Below are 24,768 nucleotides of genomic sequence, written 5' to 3' on the forward strand. Positions count from 1 at the left end.
CCTTACACATCAGCTACACTGTGGCCTGGGTTAGATAACTCTCTGTTTGAGAATTAACCTAACAAAGAAGTGTCTTTTCCAGTTGGATCAGTCACCCAGTCCTATCCGTGTAGCCGCCGCAGCAGCAAGATGATCCAGAGCACTTGCCTCTGCTGGCTACAGAGCGAAGCTGGGGGGAAGAGGTACGACTGGCTCCTCCTTTTCCTGCCCCCCAGGCTACAGTCCTCGAGTGCCCCGAGAAACACTGGGTTTCGGGGATTTTTCATTAGAAAAATCCTTGGTACAGATGAAACAATCCAGAAGGAAGCCGACTGCCCAAGCGATGCCTTGGGATGCTCTCTCTGGTGGTCTGATAAGACTGCGTAAGCAAGAGCTGCATGACTGCCTCTGGCTCTGTCTGTAACCCGGTTTTGTGTGTAATGCATGCCCAGCCTGTTTCAGACCAACAGCTCACGGAAACCATTCGTTTTTGGGTGGTCTTTACACCCCCCCCCCCACCTTTGCGTTTTCTAATCCTTTCCCGGGTTTGTCTCAAGGCGAGCTACTTCAAAAGGGGCTGAAGGATGCTTTCTGCCGACGCGCTTGGCGCGAGGTCGCCCGCCTTGGCAGCTGTGCGCCTTAGCGAGGCGGCCGGGGGAAGGCCTCCTCCCCGGGCCCCGGTGCCGTCCAGCGGCAGCGGCGCTGCCTGGGCGCGGGGCAGCCCGGCGCAGGCCAGCCTGCCCGGCGGTTTCCCTTCAACGAGGACATCGTGCACGGACTTCAACTGCGGGCTTGGGCGGTTGGGTTTTTTTTGAACTTCATCCTGACAGTGATGATGAAGATAGACCGAAAAGAAAGGATGCTGTGAGAAGTATTTCCACAGGAACACGGGGCAAAGAAAGTTACTCTTTCCGTAGACAACAGCAACATTGCTTTTTAACCCCTGGCGGCACTCGGAACCACGTAAGCGACTCTAAGTAGAAACAACGCGAGAGGACAGCAGTAACCGCGGAATCCTTTCTGTCTGGAGCTGAGGACGCCAGGCTGGGAGCTGAGGGTCTCGGCAAACAAATGAGACACGGTACCACACGACGTTTCCCCCCGCAAACGAGCGCAGCGGGTGGGTGATGTTCCCACACCGCTACCGCGCCCGCAGAAGCCCCAGCAGAGCGGCACGGGCACTGCGCGGCAACCCCGCGGCTGGGACAAGCTCGCACCCCGCCGCCCCGGCCGCGGGTGCCGCCACGCTGGGGACGGGCCGCGGGGCGGGGGCAGGTTTTCGGCGAGCGGCTGAAGAGGGAGCGGGCGCGGAGCGTTACGACGCCGACGCCGACCGCGTCCCGCCTTCCCTCCCTCAGCGGGGCCGCCCGCTCGGTTCCCGCGCGCCGGAAGTGACGCGCCCCCGGTCGCTCCCCGCCTCACCCCGTGAGCAGCCATGAGGGCCCGCCGCAGGGGCGCCGTGGCGCGGGGTCCGCAGCACCCGGCGGCGGCGGAGGGGTGCTCGATCGCCGGGCGGGAGGGCGCGGCCCGGCGGGGGGGCCGGGCGGAGGGGTACGTGGTGGGACAGGTGTCGGACAGCCTCTGGCCGGGGGCGGCCCCCGCCGCCCCGCTCGCCCGCCTCTTCAGCGCCGCCGCCCCGCCGGTGCTGGTGGCCCTGCCGGGGGTAAGTGCCGCGCCGGCCTGCTCCTGGCCTAGCGGGGTCGGGGATGGCGCTGCCGGTGGGGCGGTGGGTGCTCTGCCCCCAGAGGCCCGGCCGCTGCCCGGTGTCGGCGGTGGCGGAGCGGTTCCCTCCTGCCTCCGCGGTCGCGGCCGAGAGGGGCCGAGTAACGGTCGTGGGCGGGCGGGCGGCTTCCCGAGGGGCACCGGTAGCCGGGAGCGCGTCCGCGTAGGAGCCGAGCAGTACGTGGCTGGAGCGCCAGGCCGGCGGTGGCTGTCCGCGGTGTGCGGGCCCGGTGGGCATCCCCTCGGGGCGGGAGGTGGCGGGGCGAGGGCGGCCGGTGGCCGGGCGGAGCGGGGCGTCGGGAGCGCCACCTCTTGCGGCTGATGGCTTCAGTTAGCGGCGTTCCAAATGAATTACAGTACATAAAGTAACGGTAGGGCGTTCCTAGAATTTTATTTTTTCAAGTTAACTTTTTTTTAAGGAAAATAAGAAAAGAAAGCGTACAGAAGAAGTGGAGAAAGTGTCAGAAGACCAGAGCTCGCCTGCCATACAAGAACCTCCGATAAAAGCAAAGAAAGCCAGAAAGAAGGAGCTTTCAACAGCAGAGAAAAACTTGGCAAACAGGTGAGCAGATACTACCTTTTTATAGTAAGATTAAAAAAAAAATCTAGATCAATCAGAAGATTATGAGTTTAGTGAAACAGTGAAGTTCTACTATTCGTCTCGAACTCTGTGTTTAAGAAGATTATTTTTAAGAAGATTGTGAAAATTTTCTCTAGTTTGCCCCAGAAGGTAGTAAATACTTCCAACTTCTTGAAGTTCTAGGTCCATGAAGTGCAGATCCCCTGTTAGAGCGCTAACAGGTCTAGAGGCTGTAGATTTAGACAAAAAGTTCTCTCTGGCACGGGGTGATGCTTTTTAACTGTGACTGGCTTTATCCAGCAGACCTGCCATCAGAGGAGCCAAGGCGGTCTCAGCAGCAGCAAGGCACCAGACAGAGTTGGCTGTCCTTAGCACACTTGCCCTCTGCTGTGACACAGAACTGCTCTGTTACGCTGCCCGCTCCCGTAAATACGCAGGGTTGAACCGAGACGCTGTCAGCGCGGGCAGGAAGCTGGTCTCTGTGCAGTGAAGTTTGGATAATGAAGTTTGCTTGATTGTGGCTCGAGGCTAACACCACGTCCTCTCTCTGACACTGCGTGTTGTTGCATCTTCCGTGCTCGTGAAACTTTTGTTTGCTGTTTTGGTGTCTGTAGCCTTCCAGAGGCTTCTTGAGGTCTGCTTATCATTCACGCTATTATGGCAAGTTTGGATAGATAGAGATTTGTTAGTGCATGGATAGATCCCAAAGGATTGTCTGTCGTGAGTGTCCTGGATACTGGGAAGAATTAAATCTTTCCTTAGTGCTGGCGTGCGAAGTCAAATTTTCCCGCCTCCTTCAGTTTTAGAGGTTATCAAATGATTTACTTCTGAATTCTTTCTTTATTACACCTACTGAATAGTGAATGCAATGTCCTGGGGACAGCAAGTAGTTTTCCATGTTATGGAATGGTCAGACATGTTGGTTTAAGGCATAATAAGCCAAATAGTGTTTGAAATTTTATGTTTAACATAATGTAAAATATAAGTTAAAAAATATTTATCTTGGAGGCTTCAATTCTTTGACCTCAAGAGCCCTGTTTTTTTCCCCCCATCAATTATAATTTGCTTGTCTTTTTCTGATAAGAGAGAGCGCTTTGGAGCAGGCAGATGAAGAGGAGGAGCAAAAACTGTTTCAAAACAAAGCAAAGCCAAAAAAAGGGGCTTCTCATGCCATCACCAAAAGTGTTGTTAATTCAGATACAGGCACTACTGTAAAACAGCAAAAGAAAAAAAAGGTGGCTGATGAAACGGTCGACAGAAGAACAGTGTTTGTTGGAAACTTGCCTGTCAGCTGTACTGTTCAGGTATGTGAGTGGATTCTGTCAGCTAAATGAATGAAAAGAATTACAACAGTCCTTACTTTGAGGGGATGTTTCCAGCTGAGACGTCACATGTGTTTGTGACTAAAACTGCTTTTTGGGAAGGTGGGAAATAACGCTCATTATCAGAAACCATTAGAGGCAATCTCTTTTGTTTTACTGGCGTTAGGCTTTTGCAGCAGTGGATGGAGTTGCTCTTTCTTTAGTAGAATTGTTTAGTTTCTTTTTCAGTGAAAAATGACTTAATAAATGAGAACTACAATTACAAAGCTAGAGACCGCTTCTAATTTTGAATGCAAATAATGCTTCAGATTGCTGCATAAAATATGTTAAATTTATACTTTCTTCCATAGTAAGGGGTATGAATTCAGTTTTGGCAATCTGTAGAATTAGAAGCTGCCACAAGAAACACAGGCACAGTTACAAGTTACTTGCATATTTTTAGTAGCCCTCTAATGGACTTGGTATAAATAAAAGGAAAATAGTGTAAAAACAATCTTACTAATAAATGTTCAACATTAATTGTTATTACCAGGATGCAAAAACATATTGAATATTTGTAATATCTTCTGTTTAGGCGCTGAAATCTCTTTTTAAAGAGTATGGACAAATAAAATCTATTCGATTCCGGTCTTTGGTAGGTTTATTTCCTCTGATGTTATATAACAAAATTATGTTTCTGATCTTAAAGGGTAGGGTGCATTAGTTCAGAAGCAGGTTTGGATGTGTATTTTTTTGCTGTTAGAAGAATCCTTGGAGATTTTACCACAGGGGCACCACAGATGCAACTTCCCTTTCATCACATTTGATTCTTCCTGTAGCAGCAGTTGATACTATCAGGGCTCTGTTTTCTCTGTAAGAAGAATGCTTTTATTATCGCTCATTTAGCTAAGGTATTACTTACCTGTTTTTAAATCATAGTAGCAAAGACAGATGGATTGTAAATCAGTGTACTCTGTAAAATAGTTGCAGGTAGCAGTCTTTGAACTCAAGAAACACAACAGATGAAGTCAAAGCAAGCTATCTAATTCTGAGGTCTTTCTAGATCATCTCTAGGAATAGCCAGTTACATCATTTGCTCGCTGTACTGGCCATGTTGCTTTGGGTGGGAATGGCACCTGTTTGAATTCCTCTTTTGTCCTCAAAACCAAATATTTGAGATAAATTGACACTAGGCCCACTTAACTAAAGCTCTTTTTATCTTAAAGGTTCCAGCAGAAGATACCTTATCCAAAAAGTTAGCAGCAATAAAGTAGGTTCCTCTTGTGAATTTTGTGCTTTATTTTTCAAGTAAAAAATAATTTTAAAGTGTTGGTTGTTACCTGTTTGGCTATATTAATTTTTTAATCTTGTGTTTCTTTGACTCCTGTAATTACCTTTGTGTGTATGTAAGTTTTCTTGACAATTGAAAAATAATTATGTGCCTGGTATACTAGTAAGTAATGCATTATCTTAGGTTGCATTTCCCATATTTTAGGAAGGCGGAAGACACTAATAGTCTTTAATTCCTTTGGATATATTTATGAGTTGAGGAAGCTTGATCAGGGTGCATATACAGGCTGTGTAAGACGTACAGTGAGACTCTCTTGGACATAAGGGGCTAGCATGACCTTTAAGAGAAATGACGTTGTTGCTGTGCACAAAACAAGAGGAGGCATAAATGTGTTTAACAAGAAGTGCTTGTGCACTGCACACCATCAGAGTTATTTAAACAACATGCGTCTTTTTCATGTTGCAGGCATAAGGTGCACCCTAATGCGAAGTTCGTTAATGCTTATGTTGTATTTAAGGAAGAATGTGATGCCATTAAGGCTCTAAATGAGTAAGTCTCGGTTTTGTTCCTCATTATCTGTTGAAGAGGTAGATTTACAGAGTGTTAAAAGATCAATTTAAACGACGTCCTCTCTTTTGCTTGAATTGGAATAAAACGTTTTTTCAAACTTAGAAGTAAATGTCTTTTGGAATAATGCTATGCAGTAACGTTGTTAATTAAGTAACACTTATTAATTTCATTTTTAAAACTTTTTGCTTTCGGCTACAAAAGAAATGGAACAGAAATTGCTAGTGGATTTCACATCAGAGTTGACATTGCGTCGAAAACCAGTACGGTAAGTAAGATGTGTGACTAGAAAACCCCTTTTCTCTTTCGGCTCCCTGCCCCCTGCCCCCCCCAATAACTTAGTCATGTATCTCTTGTTTTTTTTAGCATGACAATAAACGATCTGTATTCTTGGGAAATCTCCCATATGGTAAGTCTAAAATGCATTGTTATGCATCATTACTTAACATCTATGGAATGTGTTGACATTAGGGTTTTTTTTTATTGATATTTAGGGTAGCATTTTTAGGTAGCTAAATATCTTTTGCTGGAGTTAATTTTTTAAATAGCAGTTCTGTTTTTGTAACTGAAACACTAAAGGGATTCTAAGTTTCTGGCAAGTTCTGCAGAGTAACTGTTTTCTTCATTGTAGCTAGAACTGCAAGCACTTCTAGTTATTGTTGTCGCTTGGTGTTTTTTAAGGAAAGATGACTAAACTGCATAGGCCGTAGCTTTCTAAACTGTTAAACACGTGTTGGTACCTGGTTGTGAACTACTTCCAAGTGACATGCAGTGATGGCTTCTCATTTTGATGCTGTCTGTGAGCCACAGGATGAGCGACTGTCCAGGCAGCTATTGACAATCGGTTGTTACCCATGTGGCGGTGCTTACTGTATAGTTGAGGTCAGTGCTTGATGAATATTCAACTGCTTCTGAGTAGACTGGAGAGTAGGCGAAGGGATCGCCATCCGGCATGGTCCACGTGAGGGTATTAATGGAGTCAGGATCCTTGGGACAGGCATCTCACTTGGGGGTGGTGTGGGCGCGTAAATGCACAGGATGAAGGCGTGCCCCGTGCCCACGGCCTGGCGCAGGGCCAGCACCCCGTGCTGCCGACAGTAATGCTGAAACAAACAGGCTTTAGACTTCAGCCTAAAACTTGAGCTGTCTGAAAATCTGGATAGGTGACAAATCTGATTGTGGTGACATTACTAATGCCTGTTGTGTAGAGCTTGTGTCAGTATTGTATGTTCCTCTGTGCATCCTGTAGAAAAAACAGTTTGGACATGTGCAGTGCTCTGAAAATGACTTCAGCAGCTTGAACCTTTCTCAGCACATCTAAGTCCCATTGCTGTAATTAAACCTGTACTATTAAATTCAGACCTTCCCCTTAGCAGAGATACGATCGTATCTATGTAAAGGCATTTACCATAGTATGAAGCGTACCTATACAGAAAAGAGAATAACTTCTGGTTTTGTATTGGTACATCACACTTGTCTGTTCGCATAGGCATGAGACTGAGAAAGCCTCACACATCTGGCCTTTATCAGAATAATCGTATAGCAACTGTGGTTGGAAACTGTAAATCCCTTCTCCCCCGGTCAGCTAAAATTAATGCTCACTGACTGAGCCATGAGACTTCAAGAACTGCCAGCTCAAGCTCATTATCATCAGCATTAATTCTTAGAAAGAGATTCTGGCATAAGAAGGAGCTACAAAAATGTAGCACGAATCTTCATTTCCACTATGTTCAAACCATAAATGAAATGATTTGAAAAATTTATTTTGGTTTTTGCCTTTGTTCTTTATGATTTATGTTGTACTCTTCAAAGCTAGAGAATCAGTAACTGTCAAAGTAAGTAGCCCTTTATAAAGTCTGCATTGTTAACTTGCTGGAATTTTTCTGAACCACCGATATTTGTGTACCTATATATATTTATACATTAATATATATATTTAAATATATATGTTTGTGTACCTGAATTGGTCAATATAAAATATTTGGATTTGGGTCAGGCTTCTAAAGCTGTGTGTCTGACTGAAGAGGCACCTGTTTCATTGTGCTTGCCTGCAGACATCAGTGACGATGCTGTGCGAGACCACTTTTCTGTCTGTGGAGATGTAGTAGCGGTGCGAATTGTGAGAGACAGAAAGACCGGCTTGGGTAAAGGCTTCGGCTACGTTCTCTTTGAGGTACGTAAGCATGGCGTGCTTCAGGACACTGGGAATTCTTCAGAATCTGAATTGGGATTTGCCTTTATGGCCTTTTAAAATTTTTTTCTTTCAGCAATTTTTTTGGATTTGTATATGACGTTAAATGGTAGCATTGTTGTGTACGTTAAAAGCAGCTTGGAAGACCAGTTCTGTGGAAGCAGACACAAAGCAAACTATTTTAAGTTGTGTACAAAGAAAAGTTGTAAAACGTTGGGGTGAAAGAAATGAACTTTAAGGGAAAGACTTAACGGAGGGACAGCTGAGTTCGCTTAGTGTAACTGCAGTGTTCTCCCACTTTTTATATGTCAAAATACAAGTGGAATTCTTTCCTGCAGCCGGTTTGCTTACTGGCGCTCCGTTTTGGATTCAGTACAGCTCGCCTTCTCATGGCAGTCTCCCAGCCTCGTCTTCCTTCGTTTATTTCCTGCAGCCCAATATGTTTTTTCCCCAGTTTCTCCTTCATCTCCCTGCCTCTGTCTTTCACGTCTCGCCTAAGCTGTTTTATAGCCCCTGTTGAATTATCTGTGCCTCAGTGCGTGGGCTACGTGGGCGTGCTGGTGTTCCTGAGCAGGGCAGAGATGTTGTGTCATTCAACGAATAGAGCAGTTTGAGCGCTCTTTATTGTCACATCTTGCTTACAAAAAAATCAAAGAAAGGCAACTATTTATTTGAAAGCAATCACTTGGAAGTAATGCTGCTTTTAAACTGAATGTCTGTTCTTGTAGGATACGGATGCTGTACATCTTGCTCTGAAACTCAACGACTCTGTTCTGATGGGAAGAAAGATACGAGTGAAGCGCTGTGGAGAGAAGTGGAAAGCACCACAGAAAAGCCCCGATCGGTCTCGTGCTCCTAAGGACAGAGTTCATGCTGCGTTAAAAGACAAGAGGTGCTCTCGTGGTTCGTTTGTTGGTGAAAAAGCAGTCCCATTAAAGAAGAGCACTAGACCAAAAAGACTAAAAACTATTCCTAGAGATAAAGCTGGGAAAAATAGTCAAAAAAACAGATAACAGATAAAAATCAAATGTATAAAAGCGTTCATCATTGTTATAAAGATTGATGTATACCGGAGCGTTCGGTCATAAACTTTGTTTGCTAATACAGCAGCGGTCGTTCGTAGTGTTCACTCCAGGGCTTCCGGCTTCTCCGAGAAGGCGGCAGGAGGTACCTGCCCACGCCCCCGTCACGGCCCAGGCACTGCAGGCCTCCCTTGCTGCGTCCCCGGAGCACAGCTCCGGCCGAGGCCGCAGGCTTGCTGCAGAGGTTCGCTGCCTTCCTTCTTTTGGAGCTGTGGCTCACGTGCAGACTGAGGCTGTGGTGATCACAACTCATTACCTAGGTAGGTTTTTTTGTTAAGCTTCAGTTTACAAGACTTCGGTCTTTTGGGTGACGAAAAGCTGACGCTGGGGCAGGGGCTGCGGCAGTGGCGTTAGGCCTGGCCTGGCCTGGCCGCTCCCCACCTCGCGGCCGGCGGGTCTCCCCGGGCTGGGCGCCGGCGCTTCCCCGGTGCGGGCGGCGGACGCGGCCTGCCGTCCCCGCGGGCCTGCCCCGCCTTCTGGCGGAGCCTGCGGCTTGGCCCCGCCGCGCTTCTCGCCTCCTCCGGCGGCCGCTGCCTGCCGCGGGCGGGGCGGGGCGGGGCGGGGCGGGGGCGGGGCCGCCCGCGCATGCGGCTCGGGGGCGGCCGGCCCGCCCGCAGGCAGTGGAGCGGGCGCCCTCTGCCGCCGCTGGGTGATGACGTCAGCGGAAGCGAGGTGGGGTCCTTTCTGGCCGCCCGCTCGCCCCAAGGTGCCTGCGGAGCTCGGCGCCGGCCGCGCGGCGGGAGGGAGGGAGGGAGGGGCGGGGGGCGGCGGCGGCGGCGCGGCGGGACGGGACCTTCCCCTCGGCGCCGGGCGCCATGATGGTGGGCAAGACCAGCGCCATCGCGGCGGGCCTTTGCGGGGCCCTTTTCATCGGCTACTGCATCTACTTCGACCGCAAGAGACGGAGCGACCCGAATTTCAAGAACCGGCTGCGGGAGCGTGAGTGTCCGGGCCGCCCGCCCCCCCCAACGGCTCCCGCGCGCGCCCTGCCTCCAACGGCCGCCGCCTTCTCTCCTCCGCCCGCCCGCCCGCCCGGCCCGCGCGCGGGGTCGGGAGGGCGGCACGTGGCGCCTCGGCAGCGCCCTCCCGCTCCCGGGGCTCGGCCACCGGCGGCTCCCGCTCCCGGCCGCGTCGGGGGGAGCGGCCTGCCCGGCCCCCTCCCTGCGGGGCAGCGGCCTTCGGCCCCCGCCTCGGCCCGCGTTGCCGCCCTTACCGGGCCGGAGAGGGCCTCGGCGGGCTGGGGGCTGGCGGGCGGCATTCGCCCGAGGGCGCTTGTGCGAGGCGGGCCCCCCGCCCCCGCCTTCTCTCGCCTCTCGCCATCCCTTTGCCCAAACCGGGGGACGGGCCTTCTCGTCGGAGCCTGTTTTCTGCAATCCGTGTAGTTACTGGGTAACTGGTGTTTTCCGCATCAGAAGCTTGCCTTGGAAATAGCTCGTCTCCCTCTTTTTTTTAAAATCTTGCTGTCCTACACACTTGGCCATACCGTTATCGCCACTGCGTTTATGTGATGACGTTTATTTTTTTTTTTTTTTTTTTTTATTTTGGAAGACCATCAGAGCGATCTCTTATAGTGAAGTTGTTGCTGTGTTAAGGCAAGAGTGGATAGCAGCCCTTAGGTATTTTATCTGCTGCATTCTTAACCCTCCTGGCAGCTCTGTTATTAGCTTCCAGGATAAGAATGAATGCCAGAGAAAACTGTTGATTAATCCAAAATGTAGAGCTCTTCTCCCGTGGCTCTTCATTATTTCACATCTTCAACATTTATTTAAATGCCTTAATAATTAGCGAAGGTTTTAAACGCAGCTGTAAGCATGAGTACTCAAGGAACTCAAATTCATCCAAGGCACTCAAATGAATCATGAGAAATAAGCTGAGATTTGTTGTGCTGGGTTGTTTCTGTCATGGGAATATGTGTGGTATTCCTTTGATAACTAACCTGAAGGTAAGAAGTTACCACTAAGGTAAACTTTCCCGGCAAGTAAACGTAACGTGATCAGCAGTTTCATGGATGGAAGAGTCAATAACTAGATGGGGTAAAAATGAATATTTTTACCTGATGATGTTTAAATGTAACTTAAATGCTTTGATTCTGTCTTCATGGATTGAATTTGTTGAGTGACCAGTGTTTATGCTTAAGAGCATATTTATTCCGCTTTCTGTAAGCCCTTCCACAGCGAATTATGTCTTTTGAGTACTTCATCTTCAGGCCTTTGCTCATGGATGTAGGATCTCGGGCACATACTTCTTGTGTGTCTTCCAAGTACTTTTCACCCTGCAGTGCAAGTCACTGATTGGGAATTTTTAGTATAGTAAACTGGTATGTGCTGGTCTTGGAGAAGCAAACTTGATTGTTGGCAGCATAACCAGCCATCTTCTTTTCATGATGTTAAATATGTAGTAGAGAAAATATTGGATTACATAAGGTCTTTGCAGAAGCACTGGAAGTGATTTTTGCATCCCATTGTTTCATTATCTGAGCATCTATCCAGTAATGTTCTGAATAAACCTTAGACTTGCTCTGATTAAGAACTAACATTTTCTTTAAAGTGGAAAACCCTTGTGGTTTGATAGGGGATGGCTGTTGTCATTTGGAGGACATCACTGTATGACTTACGATCCTTGGACGTGATACACGGGGCTGCTTTGAGTTGTAAGGCTTATTTTTATTTTTAGTACTGTAACTGATTCTTCAGTATGGATGCTTCTGCAGTGGTGCCAGGGATCTGATTATTACAGCGTTTTTACTGTTGGATAGGAAGGCTTGGGCTGTAAAATATTCGACCCAAAAAGGTCCAATGCAGCAGCCAGTTGCAGTTCTTTAGATGAAGATACGCTGTTTCTCAGGCAATAGTAGGGGTATTTGATGAAAAACTTGTAGAAGCCACCTTTACAGCAGATCTGTTCCAGTAACATTCTTAGGATAAGATTGTTTTGCAGCCCCTATGATGCAATGTTACCAAAATGTGGGAAGGACAGGAGATGCTACATGTCAGTGGATTGCCCGTTGTATTTGGTCAAGCACATGCTGACAAATGAAGAACCAGTATTTTTTTTGCCATCCCATTTATATTGTACATCTCTTTGGGCTGTGTTAGGATCAAAGTTTACATTACAAAGGCCTGTTGTAAAAATAAGGTGGCCAGATTCAGGTTTCAGGGGAAAAAAAAAAATATTTACTAGGAGGCTTGAAGAACTGCTGGACTTTGGTTTTCCAGATGTCTTAATCTCATTTATTTAGCAGGCTTTGTGTTAAATTTAGGTTTTCGTGTCGCTAGTTTGGGGGCATGTCCATATTTCGTCTTGGGATCAAAAGGTAGCAAAGCTACCTGGAGCTGCTTTGTTTCTGCAGCTGTATTTTAAGATGATAAGATTTTTGATGTGTTTGCTATTCGTGTTCTTGAACGTATAAAACAGAACTGTTCTATATGCAAGTATAGATGCTCATCTCTTCGTTCAGAGACAGCCAGAATTTCTGACCATGCTGAACTTTGCCTCAGAGCACCTTCTGCCTGGACAGCTGAGTGAGAGGAGAGCAGCAGGGCAGGATTCACGGGTGGGAGCTGAAGATGCAAACAGCTCTTCGGTCGTTCTGCTCCCTTGTGGGACTGGTTTTGAAGCTGCTGGGGCAACTCAGGGATTTTTGCAACCCTTGCCAGCACGCCAGGTTATCCATTGGTTCACATTTGAAACATTCCCTTTGTACAAAAGCTGCGCATGAAGAACCTGCAAGTCACACGCAGTTTGAGAGCTGGAGTTTAGCTTTCTGTTTTGGATGGATGCACGTGCGTTTCTGTATTAACTAAGATTTCTTCTATGGAAGATTGCCCTTCCCCTTTTTTAAATGTGATAATGTCTTTAGAAAAGAGGGAAGTTTTTCATTTTCTTGGAGGTCCCTGAGGGAAAACAAAAAAGTTTTCAGGTTTTTTTGGGTGGCGTTTTTTTTTTTTTTTCCCCAAGCTGTTGCTTTTTGCTTGTGATATTATAAATGTAACTTCTGGCTGTTGTTGCAAAGATATTTTAAAACTAATGTTACCAACCAGTATGGGAAGAATGCCTACGTAACCTTTAGAGCTGTTTGTTTTTTGTAACTGTTTTAGCTAGTAGACTTATAAAGAGACCTGCAAAAATGTATTAAGAAGATAAAGAAAGACTGCACAATAATCAGACTTGAAAGATTCTGTACATCAGTGTTCAGTTTTAAAATCTTGGTGATTCTTCACATTACTTTACTGTTTTCAGGTTAAAGTATATGATTTCATATGTGTGGGATCAGTGGTCAAAACCTTTTATTAAATAGTTACAGTTACCAGCATGTCTTTTTTTTCTTTATTTCTGAATGCTTAACCTGGTGACTGATACCTGTTGTAATATTTTAGGAGATGTCATAGTGACGCCAAAAAACCACAATTTTCTCCTGAAAATTATGGACAAAGGTTAAGCTGTTACTCTTTGTACTTTTCATTGATGTTTTCACTGAATGCACTGCAGTTGCAGTGTGGCTTGTTTTAATAGTGAAACATTTCAGATACTACTTTTTTTTTTTTTCTTTCATCTTTAAGATTTATGTATTAGCAAAACTGGTTTGCATAGTAGTGCAGTTTAAAGTTTTGTGCAAATTAATGCTTCAGAAAAGTTGGAGTGAGCTAATTGAAGGCACCACCTTTCAAGAGATAAAGTCTTTAATATTGAAAACAAGCATAATGATAAAATTATTCTGGTACAGTTCTGTATGACACATTTTTCTGCATATGATGTTGTAAAATAATGTACACAGGTCAGCAAGTTGTAGAAATTCATGTGCTAAGCGTTATTCAGGTATCATAGAAGGTAAAAGGGTGATCCATGTAGTTAGAATGTGAACACCCTTTATATAAAGAGCACTTGATCTTGCTGTAAATTTCATGTGTTACATTATCGCTACTAGGATATAGTATTCCTGAATGTCTTCATCATGTGGACAATCGCAATTTTTTAACTCATTTCCATTAAAACTGCTAGTCATATTTGGAAGTATTTCTAGCTTGTAAAATTGTCTCAAAAGAAAAATCAGGGCTGTGTGACCGTTGCTCTTTGTCAACATAAATGATCACCAAGCAGACACTGAGGACAAATAGTAAGAGTACAGTTGTTTAACCATAGGCTGTATTTAAAAGTGATATTGGTGTAACTATTTCAGTTGATGAGCTGATGACTTACAAAAATGATTATTCTAAGGAAATCACCAGTATTACTGTAATTATTCTTTCTTGTATGAATAGGTACTACTATAAAATATCTTTATACCTGCCTGGGGTGATGAGATACTGCCACCTATTTAACTAGTTCCCAAGTCTTTGCTATAAAGCAGCTGGGAAAGTACACTTATGCACTGTGACCTGCTACAGTTCCTGTTGGTGGTGCACCGTATAGTTCAAAATTAGATAGCCTTGACTTGTAGGCAGTTCTTCTGTGGCTTATCATTGCTAGAAATCATGTAGAGAAATCCTGCATTACTCTCATTCTCTTTCCTTCTTCGTGCCTCTAGTGCATGAGGTACGCTCTGCTGCAGGCCCCACACAGTTGGTGTTTACCATAGGCAGCAGGAGAAGAGCTGCAATTTTGAGTTGGCATGCCACTGCCAGCCCTCATTAGACCTCTAAATGATATTCTGTTGCAGAGAGTGGGTTGCAGTCTTGGGTTCAGTCTTCAATATTTGGAATGTATTACCAGTTTCTTATTTTGAAAATAACTTTGATTTGTTCACAGTTTCGAACTATAATCTGAAGGATTTTTTTTAATTACAAATTAGAAATGTAAGATATTTTTATTCTTACAGGAAGGAAGAAACAGAAGCTTGCCAAAGAGAGAGCAGGGCTTTCCAAGGTAATACTGTGTTCAATAATGCAGTGCTATTTTGAAAGATGTTTCATTTGTAAGATTTGTTTAAAGATCTGTTTTGATTCCAGCATTACAAACACTTCTGCAAATATGCATTTTTTTAATGCTCACAAATAACCATATGAAATGGTTGTTTCTTTTCTGTGTCAGATAGAGGCCTTGTACTAGAAAGTACAACATTTACTGTGTGGTTTGGTGGTGTTTTCCTCTTTGTAGTATCTGCAAGGGCTTTTCAGACTTAAAAATCATTGATGGGATACACGCATAACTCAACTTGATGGTTTTTTGCTATACGTATTTGATTTCTCTTTCCTTATCACCAGTGGATCCTGGAAGAAAAGATAGATTTATCTTAACCAATTGTAAGAAATAGAGTTGTGATAAACATAATGCACCTTAGAATTGATATTTGCTACAAAATGGTGTACTTAATAAACTGAGTAAAGGTATTTCGGGCTCTGTCTCTCTGCACGTTTGTAATGCAATGATATGAGACCTGAGCCTGATTTTCAAAAACATTCTGTGTACATTTAACTTAGTGGTGTCACTTTTAATTTTATTTTGCCAGTTTCAGTGTAACTGTATGGTTGTGTGTGTGTTTGATTTCAGTTGAGAATGTTTTCTGCTAGCTTGTTTATCAACTTCTGTTTAAGGGCCAACTTCAGTTTTACTGTGTGTGTTATAGTTGCCTGATCTGAAAGATGCTGAAGCAGTTCAGAAGTTTTTCCTTGAGGAGATTCAGCTTGGCGAGGAACTACTAGCTCAAGGTAATAGCATAATTTTTTCTTTGAAGGGTAAGTTATAAAATAATTTTTCTTTACCTTTGCTAGAAGATGATTTTTATATACTAAGATCTTCTGGGGAGTCAAATTCACCTAGGAAAATCTGTTTAGTTTTTTCTAACCTTCTGTATTCGGAAGATCCAGCAAGGGAGGAGGAAAGAAAAGTGTGAATTGATTCTCGGTAATTTAATCCAGTGTCGATGGATGTTTTATGTAAATACTTTACAGCGTGGAAGAAGGTTGATTTCAAAACATTACAATTTGTCATACAGGTGAATATGAGAAAGGTGTTGATCACTTGACCAATGCCATTGCTGTGTGTGGACAGCCGCAGCAGCTACTACAAGTTCTACAGCAAACTCTTCCACCGCCGGTGTTTCAAATGCTTCTAACTAAGCTCCCTACAATAAGCCAGGTATGTGAAACATTCCCTGTTGCTTTGATTTGAAAATAATTGAACTACTTCTCTTATCCACTACGTCAGTCTCGAGTATTGGTTTTTGTAATATGTTTTTTGTATATGTTCAATTAGATTAAAAGAAGCTTTTTTTCACCTGAAACATAAAAAGTGCATATGAAAAATATCATGTAGCATTGATAGCAAACAGGGTAAAACAGAAATATGAAACTTCTCTGATGCGTAGGGTATGCTAAGCTCTTCTAAAGTAGAGACATCTGACCGCAGCTCTGATACTATGAGCGGATCCACTGTTTCCCAAATACAAGTTGAGGGATCAGAAAAGCGGTAACTTCCTTGCACTGGGTCTTGAGTTTTATTTCCTTGGAATTATATATCTACAAGTGTCTGTAAGTGCTGTGAAAGTCCATTAGAATTAATCTGTTGCTTTTGCTCGCCTGTTGCTTCTGGGCCAGCTATAAACACAAAATGTTAACTAGCACCAGAACACATGACAGTTTGGAAGCTTGGGGGTTTCCCTGGCAATAAAAGTGTTCGTAGCTCTGTGTATAAAATGCCCTCCCTTTTTAGCCTGAGTACTGTGCAGGTAATATGCTAGCAGGTGAGTCTATTGTAAAATAAATGTGTGTTACGTTTTTGGAAGTGCAAAAGGTACTCCCTAACGGTGTTACCTCACATAAAGCAGAGACTCAGTGCTGTGCATCAGTCAGCTCTCTTTACAGCTCGGGCCTGGTTACATTTCGGTTCAAGGTCCATGTAGTTAGGAAAAACACTGAAAAGTGTCAGGTACACAGGATGTAAAGGTCTGGGGAAACAATGGAGCAAAAATGTTTCCTTAGAGAACAGTGCCAAAAACCGCACAGAGGTCATCACTTGAGGCTGAATAGGATAGTATTTACCTGACTTTGACTTTGTTGGGCATTGCACAGTATGTAATTTCTGCAGAATTGACTTCAAAAACTTATGTCAAATAGATTACCATTTTTAACATTAATCAGTTTGCTCAGTAATTACACTGCTTAGTGTTCAGTGTAAAATTACATTGCTTGATAATCAGTTGCCTACTGTCAATTTTATGTAATTGTGAATGAGTTTTTCTCCTTCTTACAGAGAATTGTAAGTGCACAGTGCTTGGCTGAAGATGATGTTGAATGAGGTCACACCACAACAGGGGGGGAAAATGTTTTCTTACCCCAGAAGATGAGCATCAGTAGGGGGATAAAGGGGCAAACATAGTAGTTAATGGACTGTGTACCACATCGGGTTCTACCAGAGTTAAAATTAACTTTGTGTAGGTGGGTTTCGAAGGATTTTATTTATTATCCCAGTGAAAAGTGTATTTTGATAAGAATTCATTTTATAAATACACTGTGTTGAGTTATCAAAGTATCACTAACTTCATGATTATTAAAATATGCAGTTGTAATGTTGTACATATAAAGACATAAAACTACGACCTATTAAAAACCCAATGCTCATTTTTGAAAAAACAAAGTTATGGCAATAAAGATTTATCTGCACTTGTGTGTCCCTATAGTACTACTTTAAATTTCAGAACATTTGAGTGTCAGAGCAAATGATCTAAAAATGACTTAACATTAAAATTTATTTTTAATGTTATGGCTGGTCTTCCAATGCTTTCAATTAAGTTTAAAACCTTGTGTCGTTTCCTGAGAAAATAGACATGTGATCATTTAAACAGTAACTGATCACCTTAGAAAGAGATACAAATCAGAGTGGTAATAGATGACTGGCTGCAGAAAGAATGACAAATCCATTTCTGTCAGGAACAATAACATCTAAAGTGATACAAGTCAAAACTGTATCTGGCAAACATGAAAGCTCTGTTAATGCAGGTGTCTGAAATAAAGCAGTTTGGAATGGAACCTGGGGCAGGTTGTAAGAGCTTTTTTTGGAAAGCTTGAAACCTTTTTGCAAGGTAGGCAGTTAATGTTTCTGTCTCTAGTCTTCAAGACCACAGAAAATGATTGTTGGCAGTCTTTGGCATTTGCCTTAGAAAAAATTGTGCTGATAAGGTAAGATGATGATATCCCCAAGCTAAACTAGCTAAAGCTAATGGAATTGGAAAGATGTAAAATTTTGGTATGGTGTGATACTGTAAACTTTAATTTAGGTAAATTTTCCTTTGTCAGTGAAAAGGAAGCAAATAATATAAAGACTCAAGCGAGTAGCAGAAGCGTACTTCTGAAAGCGAGCTTTCCATGGGTAGGATGTTCTAAATGTCAAAACAGATTGGTTTCTGCTGTTCTCTGGTTTTGTGCTATCACCGCTCAGGTGGCAGAAGAAACAATTAAAAACGTAGCTTTATATTTTTGGCGTGGTGATTTGTTTTAACTTAAGGAGAAGAAAGGAGGAGAACACTTTGAGGTGTCTGTCTTTCAGATCAGCTGATAGTTTGTGCTAATGGTGCCAATACATTAATAGTAAGGTACTAGGTGGCATAGTCCAAGTAGAAGTGAGATACTCTGAGAGCATGTTAGCCAACATTCCCATCTGTCTCTGACTCATTTCAGCCTGGTGTAAGTTTCTGTAAAGACAGATTCTTCCAAACTGTAGGTCTCAACGTTTCAGAAATTGCCTCACACAGAATTTTTGAGAGGTTAAGTGGATAGTTCATGGTCACCTAGCAGTCAAATACCTGAGTTTGAGAGTAGAAATGGCTCTTACTGAGTCAGTCTGCTTAGATGGTGTGCCTTGGAAGAGGTATTTCCCCTTAACCCTTTGAAAACACAGTTTCTCACGATTTGAGGTGCTACTGAATCTTTCTGTAATATGACAAATACTGAAGTTAATGGCTGGTACGAACGAAAATTTCTTGACAGCAGTCTTTTTGTTGTGCTTGAATTGTTCAGGTAGCATGAGGTAAAAGTAAAACTTAGTAGCCATAATCTTCAGATGGCAGTGGCTAGTTTGCTCTTTTCCTTTTAATTGATCTTAGAGGGACTAAGTTATTCTGCACCTAGAATACTTAACAAAAATACTGTGAAATTGCAGAAGGTTCTATTTTTCATGAGTACAGTGAGGCGCTTTGGAGGAGTTTTTCCTTTCTAACCCTTAAAAGTCAAAAGTAAGAATTCATAGGTTATGCTGACAGAACTGTTAGGCATATTTACCTGCTGTCCTTGCAGGTGGTGGTTGCTTCAGTGTAATATCTTTTTGGTTCACCTTTTAACGTCGTCTTAAGGTAAATCAAACTCTTCTACCCTGCCTTGAAAAACAAACCCAAACAGCGTTAAGACGAAAGTGCCACCCTTCCTTCAAACCTGAACAATTTTCTACACTCTTTGGTATAATGATGACAATTTGAATTCACAATTAGCTTACAGCAAATCTCTCCTGAACTAAGTATGTTGTAGCAAACCTGGATGTCAGTTCGTCTGATTTTGATGGAAGACTTGGTCGTAGTCTGATTATATCTACAAATGGTCATTGCTTTCATAAGCATTATAGACACACGTATTACTCTAACCCTTTTTAGCTTTCCTGATCCTGCAAAGTTAGATGCAAACAATTTTAGATAGCATAGGTTTAAATGAAGCCTTAAGTACAAATTTGTTCTCGTATTTGATAACCCAGAAGTACCTGGTTAGTATGCTAGAGCAAGCTCTGATACCTGTTTTGAATGCCTTGGCTAATAGGGTGGGAATGATGAAACCTTTTAGCAGGGCTTAAGATTATTTTTTTTTTTTCCCCAAAATCCCGATGAAGGTAGTACCTTACAAACTGTGAAGACTTGGAAGATACTGTCTAGAATGGGAATTTGCTGTTGCTCCAACAGTGGCAGGCTGGCACTGGTGTAGCTAGCACGTACAGCCCACAGATGTAGGAGGCTGTAATTTAGAACTGGTTTCAGACGTAAGCAAAGTGCAGGTCATCGGAAGTGCAGTGGTAATGATGGATGTTATTGCATCAGTAGTAGTAATGCCATTGCATTAGCTGTGCATAGTACCGTATTTCTTTTCACCTGTGCAAATTAAAAAAGGTGGAAGTGAGCCATTCCAGTTGTGGAGCTCACAGCTGCTAGTGAATAAGATTGTAATCTTATTTTACTGCAGGTAAAACTACTAATCTTTCTCCCAGAAAGAGCCATCTTCTCTTCTGTGGTGCTCCAAGCACAAGGCACTTGTTTCCAGCGCTACGAGGATTTCTCATAAAGGAAATCAGAGGTCTGTTAGTTTTATGTTGGGAAGTCTCCTGTCATCAGTTACGAGCTTCTCAGGCAGCTTTTATAGAAAAAAAAAAAAAAAAAAAGTTTCATGATCATGTAGGACTACCTTTGATGTCTCACCATTAAGTTTTCTAGATAATGGAATTGAATCCAAAACCAGAGTGATCAGGCACACACTGAATCATCTGGCACTGATTTCCTTACCCTGGGGGATGACAGAATATTATTGTTGCCCTTAGCTTGAAAAAAGGCGAAGTCCCAGCCCCGCTGTGTAGGAGGCCAGCCAGCCATCATCAAAGAAAAGCTCCAGCTATTTATGCACCCTGAAGAATCTTTCTGAAGTTTCATTTATACATCTGTTGATGGTGTGTTTCAAGTCCCTTAGGCTGAACAGTGGCCCTACATGACCGTTGTGTTAAAATTAACATGAGTTAAACTTCAAGGGAATCTTTGAAGTGGTCACTAAGTGCTTTTAGCGAGTGTTTCAAAGGCGTGTTGGACTGTACACCCGTGCTTCTGTGTTTTTAAACATGTGGATATGAAAAGGGCTGATGTGAGAAAAAGAATTTCTTCAAGGCTTCTGTTGTACCCAAGTATTGGTTTGGTTTTTAATTCGGTTGTTTACACTGACCACTGTAGCTTATGGTCTCCTTTACACAGTGACCAAAAAAGCCTGTTTGCACAGCAGTCAAATCTGACCAAGAGCCTGTTGCAAAGAGCTGAAACTTGTGCTTAATTCACAAAGACTGGGCTAGTTTTCATCAGAGGCACTCCAGAAACTGTGCAGGTAACAGTACTTGTTTTCTGCGTTTGTACCGGAACAGAGCTTCCCAAAGAAGATGTGGACATCTGATGCTGTTCTCAGAGGGCAGAATTTGCCACGTCCCATGTACGAACGTGTGAGTGAAGCCACAGAAAACATCTGGCCCTTCCATGATGTTTCTGTACCAAACTGTCCAGCATACTGGCACTAGATAATGGGCAGCTTTTTCAAAGTACGGTGGTTTCCGTATGTTCTTGAAAAGAAAATCCAGGTTCTCACTTCTTTCCTTGCAGTGGAGGCTTACAGGTGCTAGTTTTACAGAATATTTACTGGACATCTTTTGATAAGGTCACTACCCTGTTTTCTGATCACTGCTGTAACCTAATAATCATCTTAGAGGCCTCTGTGCTGTATGCTTTTGACGGCAGACGTATAGTTCCAGTTCCTGTTTTGTCAAGGTCACACCTTGATTTAATGGCTTGAGAGGTGCGTGTCCTCCTGCAGCGCGCACGCTCACCATTACCATTATTTCCCTTACATCCCTGGGGATGTTCTTGACGCATCTTGGGGGTCAGAGGACGTCCGCTGCTGCTCACCCGCTACCTGATAGTTGCGGAATGGAGTGTTGTTGCGGTTAGCACAATCTTGCTACAGCCTGCCAGTCTGTCTGGGTGGTCCGTGCTGCAGGACAGATGTGAGTGGCTTTCATGTATGAAATTTCTACTGTGCATGAAGGCAGAAAACAGTTGAAGTCAGATAGTTCTGCCTCTTCACAACTTGCACCCTTACGACTAAAAACTGATTTGGTCACACTATCATTTATTTGAGCAGGTCTTAATCTAAACAGCAGAGGGCAGTTTTGCACACGCGTTCTGTGCAAGCTCATCCTGCAAAATCCTAATTTTTAGTATCTTCCTGTCTGGTAAGGTGATGCAATGCAGCATTTTGTCCAGACAAATTTGGTACAGCGTGTAAGACAGGATCAGTGGGGCAGCAGTGGCATATGTTTCTACTGATACCTAATTTTGGCTTTTTAAATCCTGTGTGTTTTGTTTGTTGTGATGACACGATTAGAAAGATTTCCCTTTTCTTTCTCTCTATGCCTTGACACAAACCAGGTATATAGATAAGCCAGCTGCACTGTACAACTTAAACTCTGCAACAAAATGCAACTGCATCTCATTCCCAGGCATGCAAGAGAAGGGTTTTCCCATGCCCAGCTGTGATTTTCCTGGATGAGCTTTGGTAGTTAGAGTGAAAGGAGAGCACCTGTTAACTGCAGTAGGGGTGGAAGAGAAATCTGCATCTTGAGCCTCTGCCTGGGGTTGGACTCTGGCTGCGATGGCCTGTGTGAGGAGGGGCAACCGAAAAAAAAAAAAAAGGGGGCAAGATGTTATAGGTTGGTGACAGGATACAGTTTTGTTGCTGGTTGAAATTCAGCTTAAGGGGGCAAAATCTACTCACCCTGTTGCAATCCGGTAGCTGATGTGAAGTCAGCTGGTGGGGTCTCTCTCATGCCTTGGAGCTATTTGTATCCTAGTGGAGCCCTGGCTTGAGACCAAATCCTAACTACTCCTGCACCTCAGAAGTGGTTTTTCTCTGCTTCCTGGGGTGTGTTGCAGGGGGAAAGCGTATGTCGATGCCATACAAGTAACTGGAAGTTTTCAGCCCTTGTAGCTGTCGATCAGCATTTTTTTGAACATTCAACTTGTTAGTAAGAAATTCTTCCAAGTCTGCTTAAAACATGGCAAGTATCTAGTGAAAGAGAGCTGTTTAATAAAAGATTCTGTCTCTGCACACCATGCTTCTCCTCCTTCCTTAGGTCAATCTGGATATGTTACACCCTGTCAGATAGCCTGGAAGATACAGAAATTCGCTGTAACAAACCAGTCTTTGCCTGTTTTGGCATGTATGTAAAAGAGCATTTCCTGGAGCTCTGAATCAACCTGGTTAGCATCTTTTGTTGTATTTAATATTATTTATTGAGAAGGAATGTACATTCAGCTTTGATGATTAAAATGACAATGATTATTGCATGAATTTGTTAATTATAATGCTTATTATTATTAATTATAATAACTAATTAAATGGAGAAATGGAGAAAAGGGATTCTTGAGCAAGCATGTTCTTTGAGAAACTCTCCTCTGGTGTTTTTAATTGATGGTACGTGCCTAATCAATTCATAGCAGTATCTCATTATTGGTGGGAACAGTCTGGTTTTGATGGAAATTTACTTTCACCACACATTGACCTGGTATAATGTAATTGCTTGGTCCTGTAAGTTACCACAGTGAAGACTACAAACTCCTAGAGTTAAGGAGGTGGAAGTTTTTGCCGATATAAAGAAGAGAAGCCCCATCTGACCCCAGGTTGCAGCCTCCATGTTTACTGAGTTCTTGTGGTTCAGGTGTTTGCTATAATGATGCTCAGCTGAATTTGCGTAGCCATGAGGGCTTGCTATTCAATTTACATTTCATTTGCTTTTATCTCTCCATCTAAAGTTTTGAGCTTTAACATCAGGCCCCTTGGATTATGTTAGAAGTTGTCTGACAGAACTAAGGGCCCTTTTTTACCTCTCTGTAGGGATGTTATCTACTGGCCGTTGGCACTGGCAGAATTCTTAGCATGAAATTATTATTATTACTTCTGTGTCAGCAGAGATGTGTGTGGCACTCTGAAGAATCTGTCAAGATGAAGTCTCTGCTTCTGCAAGCTCACAGTCTGCGGTCCTGATCCTGTAACTTACTCTGCATGGTCCTTTCCTCACGGAAACCTAAGCAGTCAAGAGCAGGACATTGGGACAGTGACACAGGAAGGGAGAAGGTAAGGTTTAGGATAGTATGATTGTTTTGGTAGTTACTGGGTGGGTGTTTTTTAACTGAATTACGTATGAAGCTCTAAAGCTTGCTCCTTTTCTACATCATGTTATTTTTAGGCTCATTGGCTAATCAGTGCTAGTTACTAGTATCATCAGGAAAAATCAGACCTCAACCAACCATAGATGTGCTTATAAATCATGAAACCTACCAAAAGAAAAAAACCTATTAGAGACACTTTCTATAACTGAAAAGATTTGAAGCACCCCACCCCCAAACTGAAATCAAATAACATGAACTGTTGAGCACTGGGTTAATTACTCTGCTGGCAGTCCTGCAGTTCGTAAGTGCCTTCTGCATTGCAAATGTAAGAAGCAATCTTTCAGAAATCTGGCTTGCTGTTTGATAGCAACTTTAAAAGGAACTCTGACTGTTCTGTCAAAACTTAGTAATCAGCCTATGCCATAGTGCCTGAAATTCGGTGACACCATCATGCAAACAGGAAAGCTGGGACACAGGTATTAAGCAGGCACAAATAAGGCAAACGGCTTAGAAAGCAATGCAGTGAGTCAGCCAGCGTCCATCCTAGGTGTTGGATTGCAAACTATGAATACATGACAACCTTGACAGTGGTTGGAAACTGGAGAGGTGCTTTACTGAGAGAAAGTTGTAGCCCAGTTTTGGACAGTTGACCCATCCTTAAAAACAATGCAGCCTTTTAAAGCTTGGTTCTGATGCTCAAAGTCCTCGTGGTTAGAGCAGGTGTTATCTGTGGACCAGGATGGCTCTATCCTCCTTTTTCTGCTTTGGAGCCAGTATCCGGAAAGGAGAGGAGGATATGCCTGGAAGTTGCTGGCTGCGTGGTAGCCATGTATCCAGAAGGTCAGATGACCAGACTGGTGTGTCCTGCCACCCTCAAGAACCAACAGACTGTCTGGTTCTTAGTGGGAGCTTGAGCTAACTACTCGAGCACCTTGGCTTCTCTGGGCAACTCTGGAAGTGTGTGCTGATAAGTTAAACTGTTTTTCTAAAGCGCACAGAGACCCTGGGATGGAATGTGTTGATATCAGGGCAGCGCTCTCCCCATGCTTTTTGTCATAAAATGTGAAGCAGGGAAAACAATTGGCTCCTGTGTAGAATCCCTCCCTTCATTTTGGTTGTTTCCAGGATGGTGTTTGTTATGAGACTCTGCCAAGGTCGGGGGCAGTGT

The 24,768-nt window shown here is 43.6% G+C and overlaps 2 protein-coding genes, 1 long non-coding RNA gene and 1 other non-coding gene across 6 annotated transcripts in view; all 4 read left to right on the forward strand.

Annotated features, from left to right (window-relative positions):
* Window positions 1-1,353: 1,353 nt before the first annotated feature.
* On the forward strand, window positions 1,354-8,737 carry RBM34 (RNA binding motif protein 34). 2 transcript variants are annotated; one of them, XM_087777448.1, is made up of 10 exons: window positions 1,357-1,642; window positions 2,121-2,263; window positions 3,366-3,585; window positions 4,178-4,237; window positions 4,809-4,852; window positions 5,339-5,422; window positions 5,645-5,708; window positions 5,807-5,849; window positions 7,495-7,613; window positions 8,360-8,737. In XM_087777448.1, exons 1-10 carry the CDS (start codon window positions 1,415-1,417, stop codon window positions 8,642-8,644), a joined length of 1,290 nt encoding a protein of 429 aa, XP_087633574.1. In that variant the 5' UTR covers window positions 1,357-1,414; the 3' UTR covers window positions 8,645-8,737. The 2 variants fall into 2 exon arrangements, with proteins under 2 accessions (XP_087633575.1, XP_087633574.1); XM_087777449.1 differs by lacking the exon at window positions 4,178-4,237 and having other exon boundaries at window positions 1,354-1,642.
* Window positions 8,738-9,283: 546 nt separating this feature from the next.
* Window positions 9,284-17,310, forward strand: TOMM20 (translocase of outer mitochondrial membrane 20). 2 transcript variants are annotated; one of them, XM_087777451.1, is made up of 5 exons: window positions 9,284-9,419; window positions 14,529-14,575; window positions 15,276-15,357; window positions 15,645-15,787; window positions 16,901-17,310. In XM_087777451.1, exons 1-5 carry the CDS (start codon window positions 9,299-9,301, stop codon window positions 16,943-16,945), a joined length of 438 nt encoding a protein of 145 aa, XP_087633577.1. In that variant the 5' UTR covers window positions 9,284-9,298; the 3' UTR covers window positions 16,946-17,310. The 2 variants fall into 2 exon arrangements, with proteins under 2 accessions (XP_087633577.1, XP_087633576.1); XM_087777450.1 differs by lacking the exon at window positions 9,284-9,419 and adding an exon at window positions 9,464-9,652.
* LOC148053273 (small nucleolar RNA SNORA14) lies at window positions 10,342-10,476 on the forward strand. The gene has a single exon (XR_015709046.1). It is a non-coding gene; the product is annotated as a small nucleolar RNA SNORA14 (small nucleolar RNA).
* Window positions 17,311-22,973: 5,663 nt separating the features above from the next.
* Window positions 22,974-24,768, forward strand: part of LOC148053274 (uncharacterized) — a 37,606-nt gene continuing 35,811 nt past the window's right edge. The window contains exon 1 of the long non-coding RNA XR_015709000.1: window positions 22,974-23,565. This is a non-coding gene — a long non-coding RNA (uncharacterized LOC148053274). The remainder of the gene's footprint in view (window positions 23,566-24,768) is intronic.

This window comes from Nipponia nippon, unplaced genomic scaffold (genome assembly GCF_047370975.1).
Source record: "Nipponia nippon isolate SJK-2023a ecotype South Korea unplaced genomic scaffold, ASM4737097v1 scaffold_4, whole genome shotgun sequence".
Lineage (NCBI taxonomy): Eukaryota > Metazoa > Chordata > Aves > Pelecaniformes > Threskiornithidae > Nipponia > Nipponia nippon.